This window comes from Nansenia antarctica (genome assembly GCF_963989245.1).
Source record: "Nansenia antarctica genome assembly, chromosome: 6".
In the NCBI taxonomy this organism is placed as follows: domain Eukaryota; kingdom Metazoa; phylum Chordata; class Actinopteri; order Argentiniformes; family Microstomatidae; genus Nansenia; species Nansenia antarctica.
Genome location: NC_137676.1, coordinates 43,870,104 through 43,886,370, shown reverse-complemented (window position 1 = coordinate 43,886,370; position 16,267 = coordinate 43,870,104). Strand labels below are relative to the sequence as shown.

Below are 16,267 nucleotides of genomic sequence, written 5' to 3'. Positions count from 1 at the left end.
ATTCTTGAAGAATACCTGTAGCCTACATCTCATGAGTTTATAAACCGATTTCCCCCCAACGCCTTGGTCGCATTTGCAGTGTTTGTTCATGTGGATCATGCATGTCTTGCTGAATGCAACCTATTGTGTAGGCTACTAATGATTGAGACCTCTTGAAAGAACATACACAATCTACTGTGTAATCGTTATGAATACACTATCATTAATGAAAATGAATGGTCTTTATTGTCATTGATATAGTACAGGTACCAAACAACGACATTTGGGAGGGGGGGCTCCCCTGGTGCTAGGAAAGAAAAAAGAAACTAAAAACAAGAAGGGAAAAGAGCTGGTTTACATAAATAAAGGCTATGTACACTATCCACTATACTATACTATACAAATAAAACACTGTGCTGTACTCTATGCTATGCTATACCTATTCTAACATTTCCTATTTCTCTGCAACCTTATGTACCCTAGGGTTGTCACATTGCACATATAGTGTATATAATTAATGAATCATTTGTAATCATTTACAGCTTAAAACATACATATACAATGTAATCATTTAGCAGCAAGCAAGGATTGGTGAAAAGAGGTGCAACTAGGGGTCGAAACATTTACACATTTATATCATCATTAACATTTTAGCATCTAGCGTGTGCTTTCTACAACCGCTAGATGTCTCCATCTCATACCGGAAAAGGCTATGTATTGTCTCCGGAAGTAGGGTTGCGTATCAAGTCGTGTATTCAAAAACACCACTGTTCTGTCAACGCTCGCTGTGAATGTTTTGATCTAGATCAGTCTTCAATTATTTGAGACATTGTTCTAGGCTTCAATCCATAGCAATCCACATTTCATCTGAGATGCGTTCCATGATTTGAATAAAAATGATTTGTCAAAGCTAACTGGAACGCCATATTTGCAGCGAAGCGAGCTGCTCCTCCACTTGAATTATTCCACTTCTTGAACGTAGCTTGTTGCTGCTGGTAACGTTCGTCGGAAGTGTAACGCAGCACAGAGGAAGTCCACCGAAACGATATCTTTGAGACATTTGTTTACCAACGCGATGATGTGTTGTGTCTGCAAGTTGCTTAGCTAAAAAGTGATTTTGCGTCCGTAAGCTACCTAACCAACCGACGAGTTACAAATATGCCAGTTAATTGTGTGGTTCAAACAGCTTAAAACCAAAACACAATAGCTAGCCAGATAGCATTAGCCAGCTAGCTATTTACTTGTATGTAACAGTCTGACGGAGCTAGGCGGCACAGCTACAAGTATATGATGCAATCGGTCGAGACGTGATGTTACCAGTCATTTCGGTTTAGCCACGAATACTTTTAACTAGCTCCAGTTTAAAAGTAATAAAACAATGGCAACACATGGTGCATTTAACAGGTAAGATACATGAAAAATGCTTGCTATGTTTGCATCAAACTTGCATGACAAGTCATGATTGGAGTCTGTTAAAGCAGCTTTCAGTGATATTTTTTTGTCATTTCTTGATTACATGACTCCTCAATACCTTTATGAAAGTAGAATGAGCGTTGTACCTCATCATATCTGAAGCAAAAATTACTTGTTATTGTTCTTGTTGACAGGATTTGGCAGCACATGATGTAGGCCTATAGCTTAAAATCACGTTTTGAGAATGTAATGTTGCTCTAATGGAATGTAGCCTAATTCCTTCAGCACAACAGAAAGGTCATATACATTTACTTTAACTAAATTCTGGTATTTTAACCTGATCCACACAGTGTGTAATTGATTCCTATGCAAATCAGAGACCCTATAATAACAAAGATATTAATTCCAGAATTACACAAACTATTATCCTTGCAGTAAGATGGACTCAGTTCAACTTAATGAGTGATTTGATTTGCTGATGACATTTTTGCATGTTAGCTTAAGCTAATTTTAAGAGTCTCAGAGCAAAGGGTCTGAATACTTATGTACATGAGGTATTTATATTTAAATACATTGACAGACATTTTTTTTAATAAAGTGTTTTCACTTTGTCATTCTGGGGTATTATGAGTGGATTGATGGCAAATCATTTTTATTTCATCCATTTTAAATGGAGTACAAACACAACAAAATGTGGAAAAAGTGAAGGGGTCTGAATACATTCCAACGGCACTATATATGCCTGTCTCTATGATTTTATTTCAATTTCTACAAATATAGGCAGTTAACTCTCTCATATTTGTGATAAAGAGATCCACACTCTGAAAGTAAGTTTTCATTCAGCTTTTGAGCCACATACGCAGGGGTGCACATAACTGGTGCGCCAGTGCGCATGCGTCGCCAAAATGCATGCTGCGCGGCAGATCAGCGGCATGAACGCGCTCTGGCGCACCAACAGCTGGGAGCGCTGGGAGAGGAATTGACTTCCTCAAAAATACAACTGCTGACTGCTGACTGCTGCATCACTGAGGCAAGCCCCACTAATCCATCACAACAGTCGACCGACGACGACCACGGCGACTCCCCTCACGAAAACATTCGGAAAGTATCGTAACTCGTACTTTCATTCCGCGTATCGCGTATCGCACGGTTATCACGGTTATCACGCCGACACGTGAAAATTCAGTCCCGAACGACTCGTCGCTAAAAGGAAAAACAACACCAAGGGACTTCACGTTTCTTTTCTCTGAAGCTTTCAAACGTTCAGACGTTTGTTTTACAGCTTCATTATCGCACATAGACCCCTGACCCAGGGAATATGGTTGGGAATTCTATTAGAAAAAAGAAAAAAAAGACTTTGTTTCACAATCAAAATAATGAGCTATTTAAAGTGATAGCCTACAACATCCTCTATAGGGGTGGGACGATTAGAAAATGTCATGTCACGATTATCGTGGGCAAAATAATCGCGATCCACGATATTATCGCGAGATTATTATAATAATTTTTTTATGCCAATAAAACACACTGTAATCACTTTAACTTAGATTTTGTTGTATTTTTAGGACATTTTAAGTCAGTAATTCACATTCAGATTCTAGTGGCACATATCTCTGGCCATAATCCGGGTCCTTAAGAAAGAGCAATTCCTTTTCGGCCAATCAGCACCTTTCATTAACGTACCCAAGGAAGTTTAAAGAACGCACTCCCAGTGTTGCCAACTTCCAGAGCCCCTTGGCGACTTAATTAGTCAAAAGCGACCAGCGACAAATCTAACTTCCTATTCTGGTCATTTGGGGAATTACTGTAAAGCATCTAACATATCCCGTATTCCACGGTTCACGTTACAACCGAGCTCAGGAGAGACGAGTAGGGATACAGTCTATGGCGAGCGAGGGTTGCCGTCTCCTCTCTCCCTCAACACTCACTCCCGCGGCCAGTCTGATAGCATCCGCGGGGAGCGTACCGTTGTTCCCCGGGTCCTCGCAGGGGGTTCGGGCAAAGTTCGGGAAATAACGGACGGTTGTCATGTGTTTATACAGCATGGATGTTACGTGCCTAATGCCTTTGATGCGCACACTTGCTACTTGCCGCTTTAATAATTGTATTTAGCCTATAGCACAAGTCATGCATTGCATGTAACCTCAAGTGCTGAACAGTATTAAGTAAACCACAATATATTTGCTAAAGCTTAGGGGCGACCGTGCCTTTTGCAGCCATAGACTGTCACTGCCTGGTAATAGGCAGGCCAATGACAGTATCCCGTCTAAAGTTTTTCACCAGCCATGGTGAGTAGGCTAGCATACGTTACCTACAGGGTTTCCGTTAACCGGTAATTACCGGTCTTTGTCCGGTAAAATGTGTTGAAGTCCGACAAATTGAAAACTCGTCGGACATAATGTCCGGTGAAAATAATTCCCTCTAAGCACAATTTGGCTTCGGGCCACCATTTTCAGCTGAGCACCAAACACACACACACTCATACACGCACAACACTGCCCGAGAGAGAAGGACCTGTCAGGCCAAAACCTTCCGCTTGCCAAAAGCTACCGGGGGTGCGGCCTAACGCGTCACGACCAGCTGGCACGCACACGCGTCACGACCAGCTGGCGAGTGTTTTTGAAACCTCCGTTTTGGTCGCCATTAGCGAAAAGCTTTAATTTGGCTCTACAAGTGTTAATATGTCATTTTATGAAGTTTTAATATGTTTTCAGGCGAGAAAGTAACCATATATATTCACAAAATGTATCCGGTTTATCAAAATAACCAGTTTATATATGAAAACACATATAATGCTATCGCGTCTCCACAGGCTAAAGTACAACTACACTCATATCCTCAACTTATGTCCTAATCACACTACTGTCGTACCTTCTCCTTGACATGGACATAAACACACCTGCTACCTTCTTTGAAAGAAATCGCGATTTATTCAGTGAAAACTAGTACACCATTCAACATAGCATAACAATAGCATAGCATTCGCGGACACAGTCAGGCAATGCACCTAGCACAACAATAGCATAGCATTCGCGGACACAAGCGGTCTATCTGTCTAGCTGTCTATCTGTCTATGTTACTGTGTCCGCGAATGCTATGCTATTGTTGTGCTAGGTGCATTGCCTGACTGTGTCCGCGAATGCTATGCTATTGTTATGCTATGTTGAATGGTGTACTAGTTTTCACTGAATAAATCGCGATTTCTTTCAAAGAAGGTAGCAGGTGTGTTTATGTCCATGTCAAGGAGAAGGTACGACAGTAGTGTGATTAGGACATAAGTTGAGGATATGAGTGTAGTTGTACTTTAGCCTGTGGAGACGCGATAGCATTATATGTGTTTTCATATATAAACTGGTTATTTTGATAAACCGGATACATTTTGTGAATATATATGGTTACTTTCTCGCCTGAAAACATATTAAAACTTTCACTTGTAGAGCCAAATTAAAGCTTTTCGCTAATGGCGGGCAAAACGGAGGTTTCAAAAACACTCGCCAGCTGGTCGTGACGCGTGCGCGTGCCAGCTGGTCGTGACGCGTTAGGCCGCACCCCCGGTAGCTTTTGGCAAGCGGAAGGTTTTGGCCTGACAGACCCGCCCCCTTTAGTTAGCCTGCCCGAGAGAGAAGGACCCGCCCCCTTTAGTTAGCCTGCCCGAGAGAGAAGGACCCGCCCCCTTTAGTTAGCCTATAGGCTAAAAGGACCCGCCCCCTTTAGTTAGCCTATAGGCTAACTAAAGGGGGCGGGTCCTTCTCTCTCGGGCAGTGTTGTGTGTGTGTGTTTGGTGCTCAGCTGAAAATGGTGTCCCGAAGCGGAGCGGATAACAAACGAAACGGACAACATTTACACTATGGAGACAAACTTCAGCGATATGATCTAACAGCCGGTCTTCAGGACGACATACAAAAACAGTTATGTTCTCCTCATTGTCATACTCCCGAGTCCGATTAAGTATGATTTGACAGGCAGCTAAACGAAATGCCTTCCCAACCAGCGAGACCTGGGGGGTATTCCATCAACGTCGCTAAAGGAAAATCCTGGCTTATTTTTGATAACTCTCGCGAGATTTATCGGAATATGCCTGTATATTTTTAGGAACCCTCGCGAGACTTTGTCAGACTAAACCTGGATTTTCTTTTAGCGATGTTGATGGAATACCCCCCTGGTTATAGAAATGACGTTGTTTTATTGATAAAAAAAAGGGTAAAACTGGAAAGAGAAAATAGAAAACTCACATTAATCCCAAACAATTTAACAAACTTCAGTTAACGTAATGTGGAGTCCGTTCATTGATCGATGCTGTCTGTTCAGTTCCCAGTGAGGCGCCCGTTCAGCGCTGGACATAATGGCATAGCGCGCATGCGAATCATGTTATATTATTATATATTATATAGCTCGCATCTAATCGTATCGGATGAGAAATAGACATTAAATGGCATATATAGGCCGCTACACAACAGTAATCACCGCGACAAACAGCTATATTAGATTTGGAAAAAAAATATATGATTTTGAAAAAAAAGTTTTTTATTATATTTTAATCAGATGACCGGAATATATCACGTTTGTCCGGTAAATCGAAATCTTCCCGGACACGATGTCCGGCGGCAATTTTTTCTAACGGAAACCCTGGTTACCTAGTGACTGACTGACAAGGCTGACTTGACAGTAACGTTACCCATGCAGTCTGAACAATAGCGCGAGACAAGTTCTGTGAGGATATTCGCGCGCGGCTCATGTGAGGAATTGCAATTATATTACAGTAACAGTCGCTAACTTGACTGCAAAAGTAATGTAGACTAGGCTGAAAAATAGCGCCAGACATTTGTTAAACACAGTTTATTCATAACATACGATTATGGCGATTATTCAAATAATAAAAATTCTCCACGATTAAGTTATCGCGGGTGTTTTTATCGCGATTAACGATAAAAACGATAATCGTCCCATCCCTAATCCTCTACCATGGTTGAAATGGAGGACAGTGATAACTTACAGCAGTCAAGAGAGCAGTGATGATGATGATTAAGCTTGTAGCATAAATAAATGCTTAGGCTGTAACTTTTTGTTGAAAAGTTGATTTCAGTGTTTACAGAACAGAGCAGTGCTTAAAGAGATGTCAGTTGATTTCATTGTGTTTAAAGAACAGACATTCAGTTAGTGCTTAAAGAGATGTCAGTTGATTTCATTGTGTTTAAAGGAGTCTGACAGACTTTCATGCTTAAAGAGCAGTCATTTGATTTTGCATTTGTTTCTTTTGTTTTGCACACAATCATTTGTTCGTTCATCTTTATTTATGAATAAATGTCGTTTTGCTAATATAAATTATCCATGCATCCCTTTTTTATCCATCCTGTGGGACGGGTCGTGACTCGCGAGCTCGGGGAGCACCAAGCAGCATCCCTAGGTGCTCCTCTGAGCACTGGCCCCAAAAAGTTATGTGCACCCCTGCACATACGCAGCATTTACACAACATTAGTATTTGAAGTGACTATACCTTCGCAAAAAACCACCCTTTTGACCACATACAAGACTCTTTCGGAGGATCAGATTTTCTGTGTTTACTCACTTGTGATGTCTGCCATTGTTCATATTTATTATGTTTTCTTTATTGCAGTGGGACAGGTGTATTTTACCAAGCAATGCCAGCTGTGGGAGCTGATGGAAGAAATGTCATGAAACTGATTCCTGTTCAAAGAGTAAATGGACAATTTGTTCAGTCACAAACAGGCACTAACAAAAAAGACATTGCTCAACCTCAAACAGCTTTTACCATGAACTTGGCAGCTGCCTCCACTTCGAAGGATAATACTTTGGAACCCTCAGCAAATGTACAATTTGTGAAGAAAAGGCTATCATACGTGAATGGTTTGTTTACCCCAGTTAATGTGACAGGAAGATATCCTGAAATGAGTGGTTTACTAAACACCTCAATGCAGACCCAGGATCCTACAGCAACATCAAAAGGAACTCAAAGCAGAGTATCCATGGCACCACCCGTGCTGAACTTTGGGAAGTCATCAACACTTCTGATTACAAAACAACTACCAGTCACAGTGAAATCTCCCGTCCTTCCAAATGGACAATACCTTCAAATTCCGCCTAATGCTCAAGTTAAAACCCTACCGGCGTCAGCACTCCCCCTAGCGATAAAGAAACAGATTTTTAGTTCAGCAACTACTTCCTCCAATTTGCCAACAGTTGTTTATGTATCACCTGTGACAACCATGAAACAAGGTGGAACTCAGATATATCCAAAATCGTCAACTGTAGCATTCAATAATTTCCCAAGATTCTCTGACCAGACACCTTCTGCATCGGTTAGCTCAACCCAGTGCCCTAAGCCTATTGACAAGGTTGGCCAAAGACCAGTTTCTCCTATTAGGTGGGTGATTGAGCAGCAGGATGATTCACCTGACTCACATCCATGTATTGTTCCTGTTAAGTCCTCATCCATGACCGCAGACATTCTGAAGACTCTTGCCGAGATGGAAAAAGCCAACAAGACATGTGAAAACGAATGTGAAAACCCTTCATTTCCCCAATTGAGTCCGACAAAAACTGGAAAGGACAATGCCTTAGTGATGTGCAATGGAAAAGTGTATTTTGTGGCCAAGACAACTCCTGAACTTTGGAATCGTCCATCCAAACCTTTGGAGGCCAGTAAGAACATGATTTGCTCCTCAACACAGGCGACGGATAGTGGTGGACTCAGGCAGTGGAGCTCATCGTCCAGGCCACACATTGTCATACCAGATGAAATCATTGACCTCTGTGATGATGATCCCCAAGATGACCTAACCAGGCAACATGTAGCTGATGAGGATGAAGACTCTAATGTAATATTTGTCTCGTATATTCCACCCAAACCAGTGTCTGACTACATAGAAACAGCTCTGGTGAATGACTTGGAAGATGCGCAAAAAATGGTGAAGAGTCAGAATAACGTGAAAGATCAGGTGGTTGGTAGTCAGGACATTGGCACATCCCAAGACATGGCAGGCTGTCAAGTTGGTGTAACCAGCCAAGAGTTTAAAATCAGTCAGGAAAGCATCACTGGTCAGGGAAGGGAAACCAGTAAGAGTAATACCACCAGTCTGGGAGTAGAAGAGAGTCATGGAAAAGCTACTGGCATGGAAATTGAGAACATTCAAGGTAATGCCAGTAACCAAGAATTGAACAACAGTCAGTACTGCGCTACCACTCAAGAAATTGAGAACCTTCAGGGTGACATCACAGACCAGGAAAGCAATGCAACTGGCTTGGAAATTGAGAACATTCAAGGTAATGCCAGTAACCAAGAATTGAACAACAGTCAGTACTGCGCTACCACTCAAGAAATTGAGAACCTTCAGGGTGACATCACAGACCAGGAAAGCAATGCAACTGGCTTGGAAATTGAGAACATTCAAGGTAATGCCATTAACCAAGAATTGGACAACAGTCAGTACTGCGCTACCACTCAAGAAATTGAGAACTTTCAGGGTGACATCACAGACCAGGAAAGCAATGCAACTGGCTTGGAAATTGAGAACATTCAAGGTAATGCCAGTAACCAAGAATTGAACAACAGTCAGTACTGCGCTACCACTCAAGAAATTGAGAACCTTCAGGGTGACATCACAGACCAGGAAAGCAATGCAACTGGCTTGGAAATTGAGAACATTCAAGGTAATGCCAGTAACCAAGAATTGAACAACAGTCAGTACTCTGCTACCACTCAAGAAATTGAGAACTTTCAGGGTGACATCACAGACCAGGAAAGCAATGCAACTGGCTTGGAAATTGAGAACATTCAAGGTAATGCCATTAACCAAGAATTGGACAACAGTCAGTACTACGCTACCACTCAAGAAATTGAGAACTTTCAGGGTGACATCACAGACCAGGAAAGCAATGCAACTGGCTTGGAAATTGAGAACATTCAAGGTAATGTCACTAACCAAGAATTGGACAACAGTCAGTACTGCGCTACCACTCAAGAAATTGAGAACTTTCAGAGTGACATCACAGACCAGGAAAGCAATGCAACTGGCATGGAAATTGAGAACATTCAAGGTAATGCCACTAACCAAGAATTGGACAACAGTCAGTACTGCGCTACCACTCAAGAAATTGAGAACTTTCAGGGTGACATCACAGACCAAGAAAGCAATGAAACTGGCATGGAAATTGAGAACATTCATGGCATTGCCTGTCTACAAACAGATATGGGGACCCAAGAACAGGTAAGAGAACCCTCTGTGCTTGGATTACCCAATTTGCAATGTACATTAAGCTGGGCCTGTGAGCCTTTAAGGAATGTTAGTGTCTACTTAAACTGCTTGCATTTGAAATTTATAATTGAATAAGCCATTAGCCACCCACCTATAGTATATAACAGAATTGTATCCTTTTATCCCCAGCTTCAGGGCTCAGCAGATCCCATTCCTGAGCATAGGACTTCTGTGTTTGACCAGACTTCTCAGCAAACTTGTGATCAACTTCAGAAACACATGTTTGGGATTACATCTGACGTTAGAATATGTTTGGAAAGGATTGATGTGACCATAGCAAAGCGTACATTAGACGGTCTTCACAAGTTGATACAGAAATCAAAAATCAAAAATGAGGAACACAAGGAAACACAGGTACCAGTTTTCTTTTGTGTACTAAATATTGTGTTTAAAAATGATAGCTAGATACCTTTTTGTTTTGTACTGTTTTTTTCTTCTAATTACTGAATATCTTCATGAAAATACAGTATAATTGGAATGGTTAATTGTGAACAAACATACAATTTTGTTTTAAAAATTCCCATGTGGAAGAATGCTGCTTCATTTCCCACTCTGAAATTGACAATGTTTTCACAGGTATCTCCAAAAAGGAACAATGATGGTTGCCTGAAAGATCCCAAAAGACAGAGAATAGAAAATATTCAAACCGCACCTGAAGATTCTGAAAACACAGGGAAATCCCACATTAGTCCAAGTCCTCAGTTGGAGGAGACGCTATATGATGCTGAAGCTGAAGACACATTTGGCTATGAAGACCTGACTGCCAATGATTTAGTCCCCACTACAGATGAAAAACAGATCCCTGCTATATGTCTGTCAGATCCCAATCCAGCCCAAATTTGTACACAGAGCTCAAACTCATCAGCTCCATCTGTTCAACCTCATGCCAATACTGAAACTATGGATTGCGTTCTTGAGGCCTGTTCTGCTGGATCGAATAACAGAAAACCAAAGCCTGGAAGAAGAAGGGGAAAGGGGAAAAGATGCTTGATGTGTCCACATGGTGTGACTGGCAAGGCAATTAGGTCATCATCCACTGCACAAGAGGAGCCTGGTTTTACTACACCACCACGAAACAGTGCCAATGCAATTGGAGAGTCCTCAAATCAAAACAAAGAAAGGTCCATCAAGAGTCAAAAGAAAGATAAAGAACCAACATCTGTGGAGATTCAGTGTCCTTCAACCATGAGAGAGCAGGGCAGTGGTACACCTGGAGAGATCCTAGCCAGTGATCCCTTCTTTACAGCACCCATGGACCGTGAAGAAATAAAACGTCATGAGAGAATCAAACGACTGAAAGAGCTCTTGAAAGAAAAGGAGACTGCTCTTGAGATGATTAGAAAGAACATGGGCTGAGTTAGAGGATTACATCTACTACTTTACAGCCTAAGCCTGTGCAGCCCTTTTTATGATTCTACTGTATATTAATATTCTTAAAGTAATTTAGTTTTAATCCATGGGAAGCCATCTCCTATTCAGTATTATTGGTTAGATAAAAATAATTCTGATGATAAAATGTCTATCTGTAATTTTATTAGATATTTGTAGCTCCCTGACATGAACTGTATATATTTAGAATGTTTTGTTACATAACTCTTATTGTTCTTACCAGCTCATGCACCAATGTTTTCTACATTTGTTAATCATTGATAATTGGATATGGCAAAACAAGTTCCACATAAACTGCATTCATATTGTTACCTTGAGAGTGTTTTTTCATTTTTTTTGATGGACTAATGTAATATTAATATTCTGTTGGTTATAGTTTTTTTCCACTAACAAATTAACAACCATGATCTTTTAAGAAACCCCTCTCAGTTTCCAAGAAACGTAACAAACAGATTTTTTGTCAATGGTCTCAGTTTAAGTTTATGGTCCATGACATCAGTAAATGGGTCAATGACGTGACGTGCATATTTTTGTGTCATGTATATTATTTCCATTTAAAAATAGATTAATCAATTCAAGTCATATATGATTTTATTCTATACAACATGGTTAGTTTGAATGTATTGTCAGTACATCCTAATAATATGGATTACTTTGTGTTTTAGCATCTCAAACCCCCAAAATGTCAGGTGGTGCAACTGTCTCAACAAAGGAACAGATTAAGAACACTGTTAAGTGGTATTTTAATAATAATATATTCAATATAAAATACTGTGGCATGATTTTAAATGTTTGAAACCTTTCAAATAAACACATTTACAAATAACAATAGTTTTAAAGCTATTGAGATAATTGAGGAACTTTTGTCCCGTACATTTTTTCCCTCAAATGTCAGGGTGGCACAACCGTAAACATGGGACTTCAAGAGACTATTGCATCAGCCAAATGTTTCATCATCCAGAGGACCCTGTCTGACATCTGTGCTGGCTGAGTGAAAAGATTTGTAGAGCGCTCTCAAATATTGATAAAAATAGATAGTTTCACCTCAGAGGTAGGAGGGTATATTTTCCATGTCAGGTGGTACAACCAATGTAAAACTAGGACATTTTTATTTTAGCATAAAACTATACTGTTTTAAAATGATTTGTATGATATTGCTAGCATAGGTCAAAGCTAATGCAGGGCCCGGATTCACAAAAGTGTTCTTAAGATATTTCTAAGACAATTCTTAAGAAAAAATATAAGATGTTCCTAAGGATGTTCTTAAACGCTATTCACCATTTTTTCTTAAGAATTGTCCTATGTCTTAAGAACTTAGTTTTCTCACTTAAGAAGTTCTTATGCCTATGATACACGAGCAACGCAGCAGGCAACTCTTCGGGATCCTCCAATCAGAATACAGATTTTAGTCATGTGACTATTTTTTTTCGGCTGAAGAAAATCAACCAAGATGGCGGCCAATCTTGCCTGGAGCGAGGAATTGGAGAGGCAACTAATTTCATTCTTCTCAGGTAAATTGAACCATTAAAACATGTGGTTCCCATATATTACGAATGTGTAATGTGTTGTTCATTGTTTTCAGCAACTGTCATGAGCTGTATTCTCAGCTATCTTTATTTATTAGTTACTACTAATGTTTTCGTCCGTTTCCGTGGTAACTATGGGCTCCGGTGTAGGTACAGGATTTTCCCACCCGATCAGAGTTTCCCACTTTTCCGGTTCCGGTCATAGGTCCTGCCCTTTCCGGCCATAGGTAGCGCTATGATTCGCTGACGACGATGACTTACGATCACATGATGACCGCCATTTTTACCCATCAGTAATTTTGGCTGTTTATAGATCTAATCTCTGTAGCTACCTTAAGATACATGGATGTTGCGCGCGAGAGACAGAGAGAGACAGAGGTTGGAAACCTTAAATCAAGGATTCGAAAGGCGTCCAAGAATTACTTGATGAAAGGTAAGTCAGTGTGAATAACTATGTTATAGCCACTCTTGAAGCCACTGCTTGAAATGGCGAAAATGCATAGGCCTATATCAAAATTGAGTCTCATTAAGCATCTGCTAACTATTGTGTGCATAAAACCTGTTTCCAGTGGCTTTATATTTGCACTTCTAAATGAATGCTGTATTTTCCTGCTGCATCAGGTGAGGAGTTGTACTATAAGTGCAAGGACACACTTCGCTTGGTGGTGTGCAACAAAGATAGAGTTTGTGATGTCCTGATGGTAACTTTCTTATCTGACTTGAGTTCTTGTCCATCATCTTTCCCAATTATGACAAGATTATCATTGTTGGAGACCTCAAAACCTACTTATTCAATCTCGCCTTTTAAATGTCTGTCTTTATTGTTGTTTCATCTGTTCTATTGTTGTTTTATCTTCTTTGCTCTCTGTGAAGCACATTGTGTCACATTTTTGTGAGAAATGGGCTATACAAATTAAGTTTGATTTGATCTGAAGGAGTGCCACGACAACCATGGGACTGGGGGTCTTTCAGGGAGACGCCGAACGCTGGAGAAGGTGATGGCGTCCTACCACTGGTCCACCTTGCGGAAGGATGTCACAAAATGGGTGAGTTTTTGATGTTATTAGTGCATGGTGTGTGTGAACATTGTAATGTATACACTGCCCGTTAGCAATGATCTTTTACTCAAAGATCTCCAACTCTTGTGTAATTCTCATACTGACCACAATCTGATTCTGCACTGGAACACCCAGACCATCATACAGGCCGCTGCCCCTCAACCACAGCGGTTCTGCACCTAAGGCACTAAGCCCAGCAGCTGACCACCACCACCAACAACATGACTCCTCAACCACATTCTCTGACTCAAGATAATTTCCTCTGAAATGTCACTGTTTTAAAGGTTGACGAGTGCCCCCGCTGTCAACATCATGAGAAAATAAAGACAGTTGCACCTGTACTCCATCCCATCCAAGTGAAAGAGGCATGGAGTGTCCTGGGAATTGATCTCATTGGTCCACTTCCCACCACTGCAAAGGGCAAAAGGTAGCTACTGAATGTTGGGCAGAAGTATGTGTAACCCCTTTTGGTTAAAGCTAGTGAGATAAGCTGACATCATGTATTGGATAAGTCAATAAAAGTTATGAAGCAAGTTTTTGGTGGACCCCATGAGGAATAGCTGCTGCAATGCTGTAGCTAATGGAGAACAATCTGCATTTTTCATTGCAGATACATTCTGACTGCAACCGACCTCTTCACCAAGTGGGTTGTGGCAAAAACCCTCTACACCAAAACAGCCAATGAGGTGTCCAGGAAGATAGTCAACATTCTTCTTGACTTTGGACTGGTAGAGAGGATCATTAACGACCAAGGACGGGAATTTGTGAATGAGGTACAGTTATGTATATAAGACACAGTGTATGTGATGTGTGACATTTGATAATTGTAATTTAATCTAATTTAATTGCATACACTAGTGCATCTGCAGGTCAACCGTGGTGTTTTTGAGGCTCTGGGTGTCAAACACTGCATCACGTCAGCCTACCACCCCCAGGCCAATGGACAGGACGAGCGCACAAACCGCAACGTGAAGACTGCGCTTGCCAAGTACTGTGGGGAGGGACAGAACGACTGGGATGCCCATTTGAGGGGCGTCGTAATGAGCATCAACACCTCTAAGCAGGTAGCCTACTATTGTGTAACAACTGCATATGTGAACAATTCAAACAAACATAGAAAGAAACAAAAAACAATTCAAACAATATAGAAAGATGGTGAAATGCTATTGATTGTACTTTTGTTTTGTTTTACAGCGATCAACCAAGTACACCCCGTACTTGGCACTGTTCGGACGGCACCCTCACAGCCCAGGTGTCATCAACACAACACAGACTGAGGAGGGTGACGACTCAGCTGTGGTTGTGGTTGATTTGCCAGAGGAGGATGTACAGGCGAAGACTGTCGAAGTTACAGATTTACATGCAAAGGTGATGTAAAAATGGCAATTTATGCATAATAATATTTAATAATAACAAATATGCATACAATGGCAATATATGCTATAAAATATGAATATGTTTTAAGGGACAATTAATTAAATTATTTTAAAAAAATCAGATTTACCAGAACATCCAAATTGCCCAGGCAAGGCAGAAAAAGGCCTACGAGGCCCAGAACAAAAAGGGGGTCAAATCCTTTGACTTCAAAGTTGGGGATGAGGTCCTACGGGCAAGCAAGCGGAAGAGGGAACAGGAGGTGAGCATGATGCTGAATGGTAAATAATAGTGTTTTTTGTTAGTTCAATAGTTGTGATTGCACCATGCATTTTATTCCTTCAGTGTGAGTGGTCTGACAGTGTGGTGGGCAGCAATGCCATAAGAAATGACCACAGCTATGCCGCAACAATGCGAGAGGAAGACGCCAAGAAAAAGAGGACAGAAGACGACAACTTGGGTATGTTTCTCTTCACCAGTACTGTATATTACTATAACCTTATATGAAAACGGTGCCACTACACCACTGGCTGTAGAACTGTTTCTATGGACCACTGTATGAGGACTTTAAACTGTTTTTGTCTTGTAGACCGTGGCAAGTCCACCCTCCTGGGAGCGGAGTGGATGAAGAAGAACGCCCACCGGCTGGAAGGGAAGGTCCAGGAGCCTGCTTTTCTTCAATTGGACAAAATACAGAGAGAGGAAATAGAGGCTAAATTGAAACTGATTGAAGACGAAGAAGAACGTCAAGAATTGCTGGACATTTTTTTGTTTGAATTTGAACTTAAAATTGATTATGATTTATTTCTGTTAGAGGTCAAGGACAATCTTGGCATCCCTGTGTGCGCAAGTTTCAAGGCTCCCAGTTCGGAAGAGTGATTGATTAATTAGTGTGCTTGCAGTCACAAATATTGATAGGATGCATTTTATCATTGTGCTTAGGTAAATCCTGAATGTTTAATCATTAGTGATTATCAGCAAGTGTAACATCTGACTATTGAGAAATGAGCCAGCCTCTCTTGCTGTATCAGCACGGGACTGCAAACTCTCTGTCTGTAACTGGACCTGAGCCAAATATAGAGATGGGGACCAGTTGGGATCTAAGGACAGGGGAGCCTTGTGGTGGTCAGCCAGGTGGTAGACTTATATGGGTACTGGGGTCAATAGATCAGTATATTCAGGACCAGCCAGTCAGCTGACCAGGGTCGGGTAGCTGGGTTGTCAGGATAATCAGCCACTTTTGGAACATGGGGAC

At 41.1% G+C, this 16,267-nt stretch overlaps 2 protein-coding genes across 2 annotated transcripts; both read left to right on the top strand.

Annotated features, from left to right (window-relative positions):
• The first annotated feature begins 1,281 nt into the window (after positions 1-1,281).
• On the top strand, positions 1,282-11,382 carry lrif1 (ligand dependent nuclear receptor interacting factor 1). The gene is made up of 4 exons (XM_080533681.1): positions 1,282-1,383; positions 7,007-9,617; positions 9,795-10,019; positions 10,242-11,382. Exons 1-4 carry the CDS (start codon positions 1,358-1,360, stop codon positions 11,019-11,021), a joined length of 3,642 nt encoding a protein of 1,213 aa, XP_080389807.1. The 5' UTR covers positions 1,282-1,357; the 3' UTR covers positions 11,022-11,382.
• A 3,819-nt stretch (positions 11,383-15,201) lies between these two features.
• LOC308160579 (uncharacterized protein) lies at positions 15,202-15,891 on the top strand (the record flags this gene model as incomplete). The annotated part of the gene is made up of 3 exons (XM_080534522.1): positions 15,202-15,274; positions 15,358-15,472; positions 15,602-15,891. The coding sequence occupies exons 2-3, from the start codon at positions 15,424-15,426 to the stop codon at positions 15,889-15,891; spliced, it is 339 nt and encodes a 112-aa protein (XP_080390648.1). The 5' UTR covers positions 15,202-15,274; positions 15,358-15,423.
• Positions 15,892-16,267: the final 376 nt, after the last annotated feature.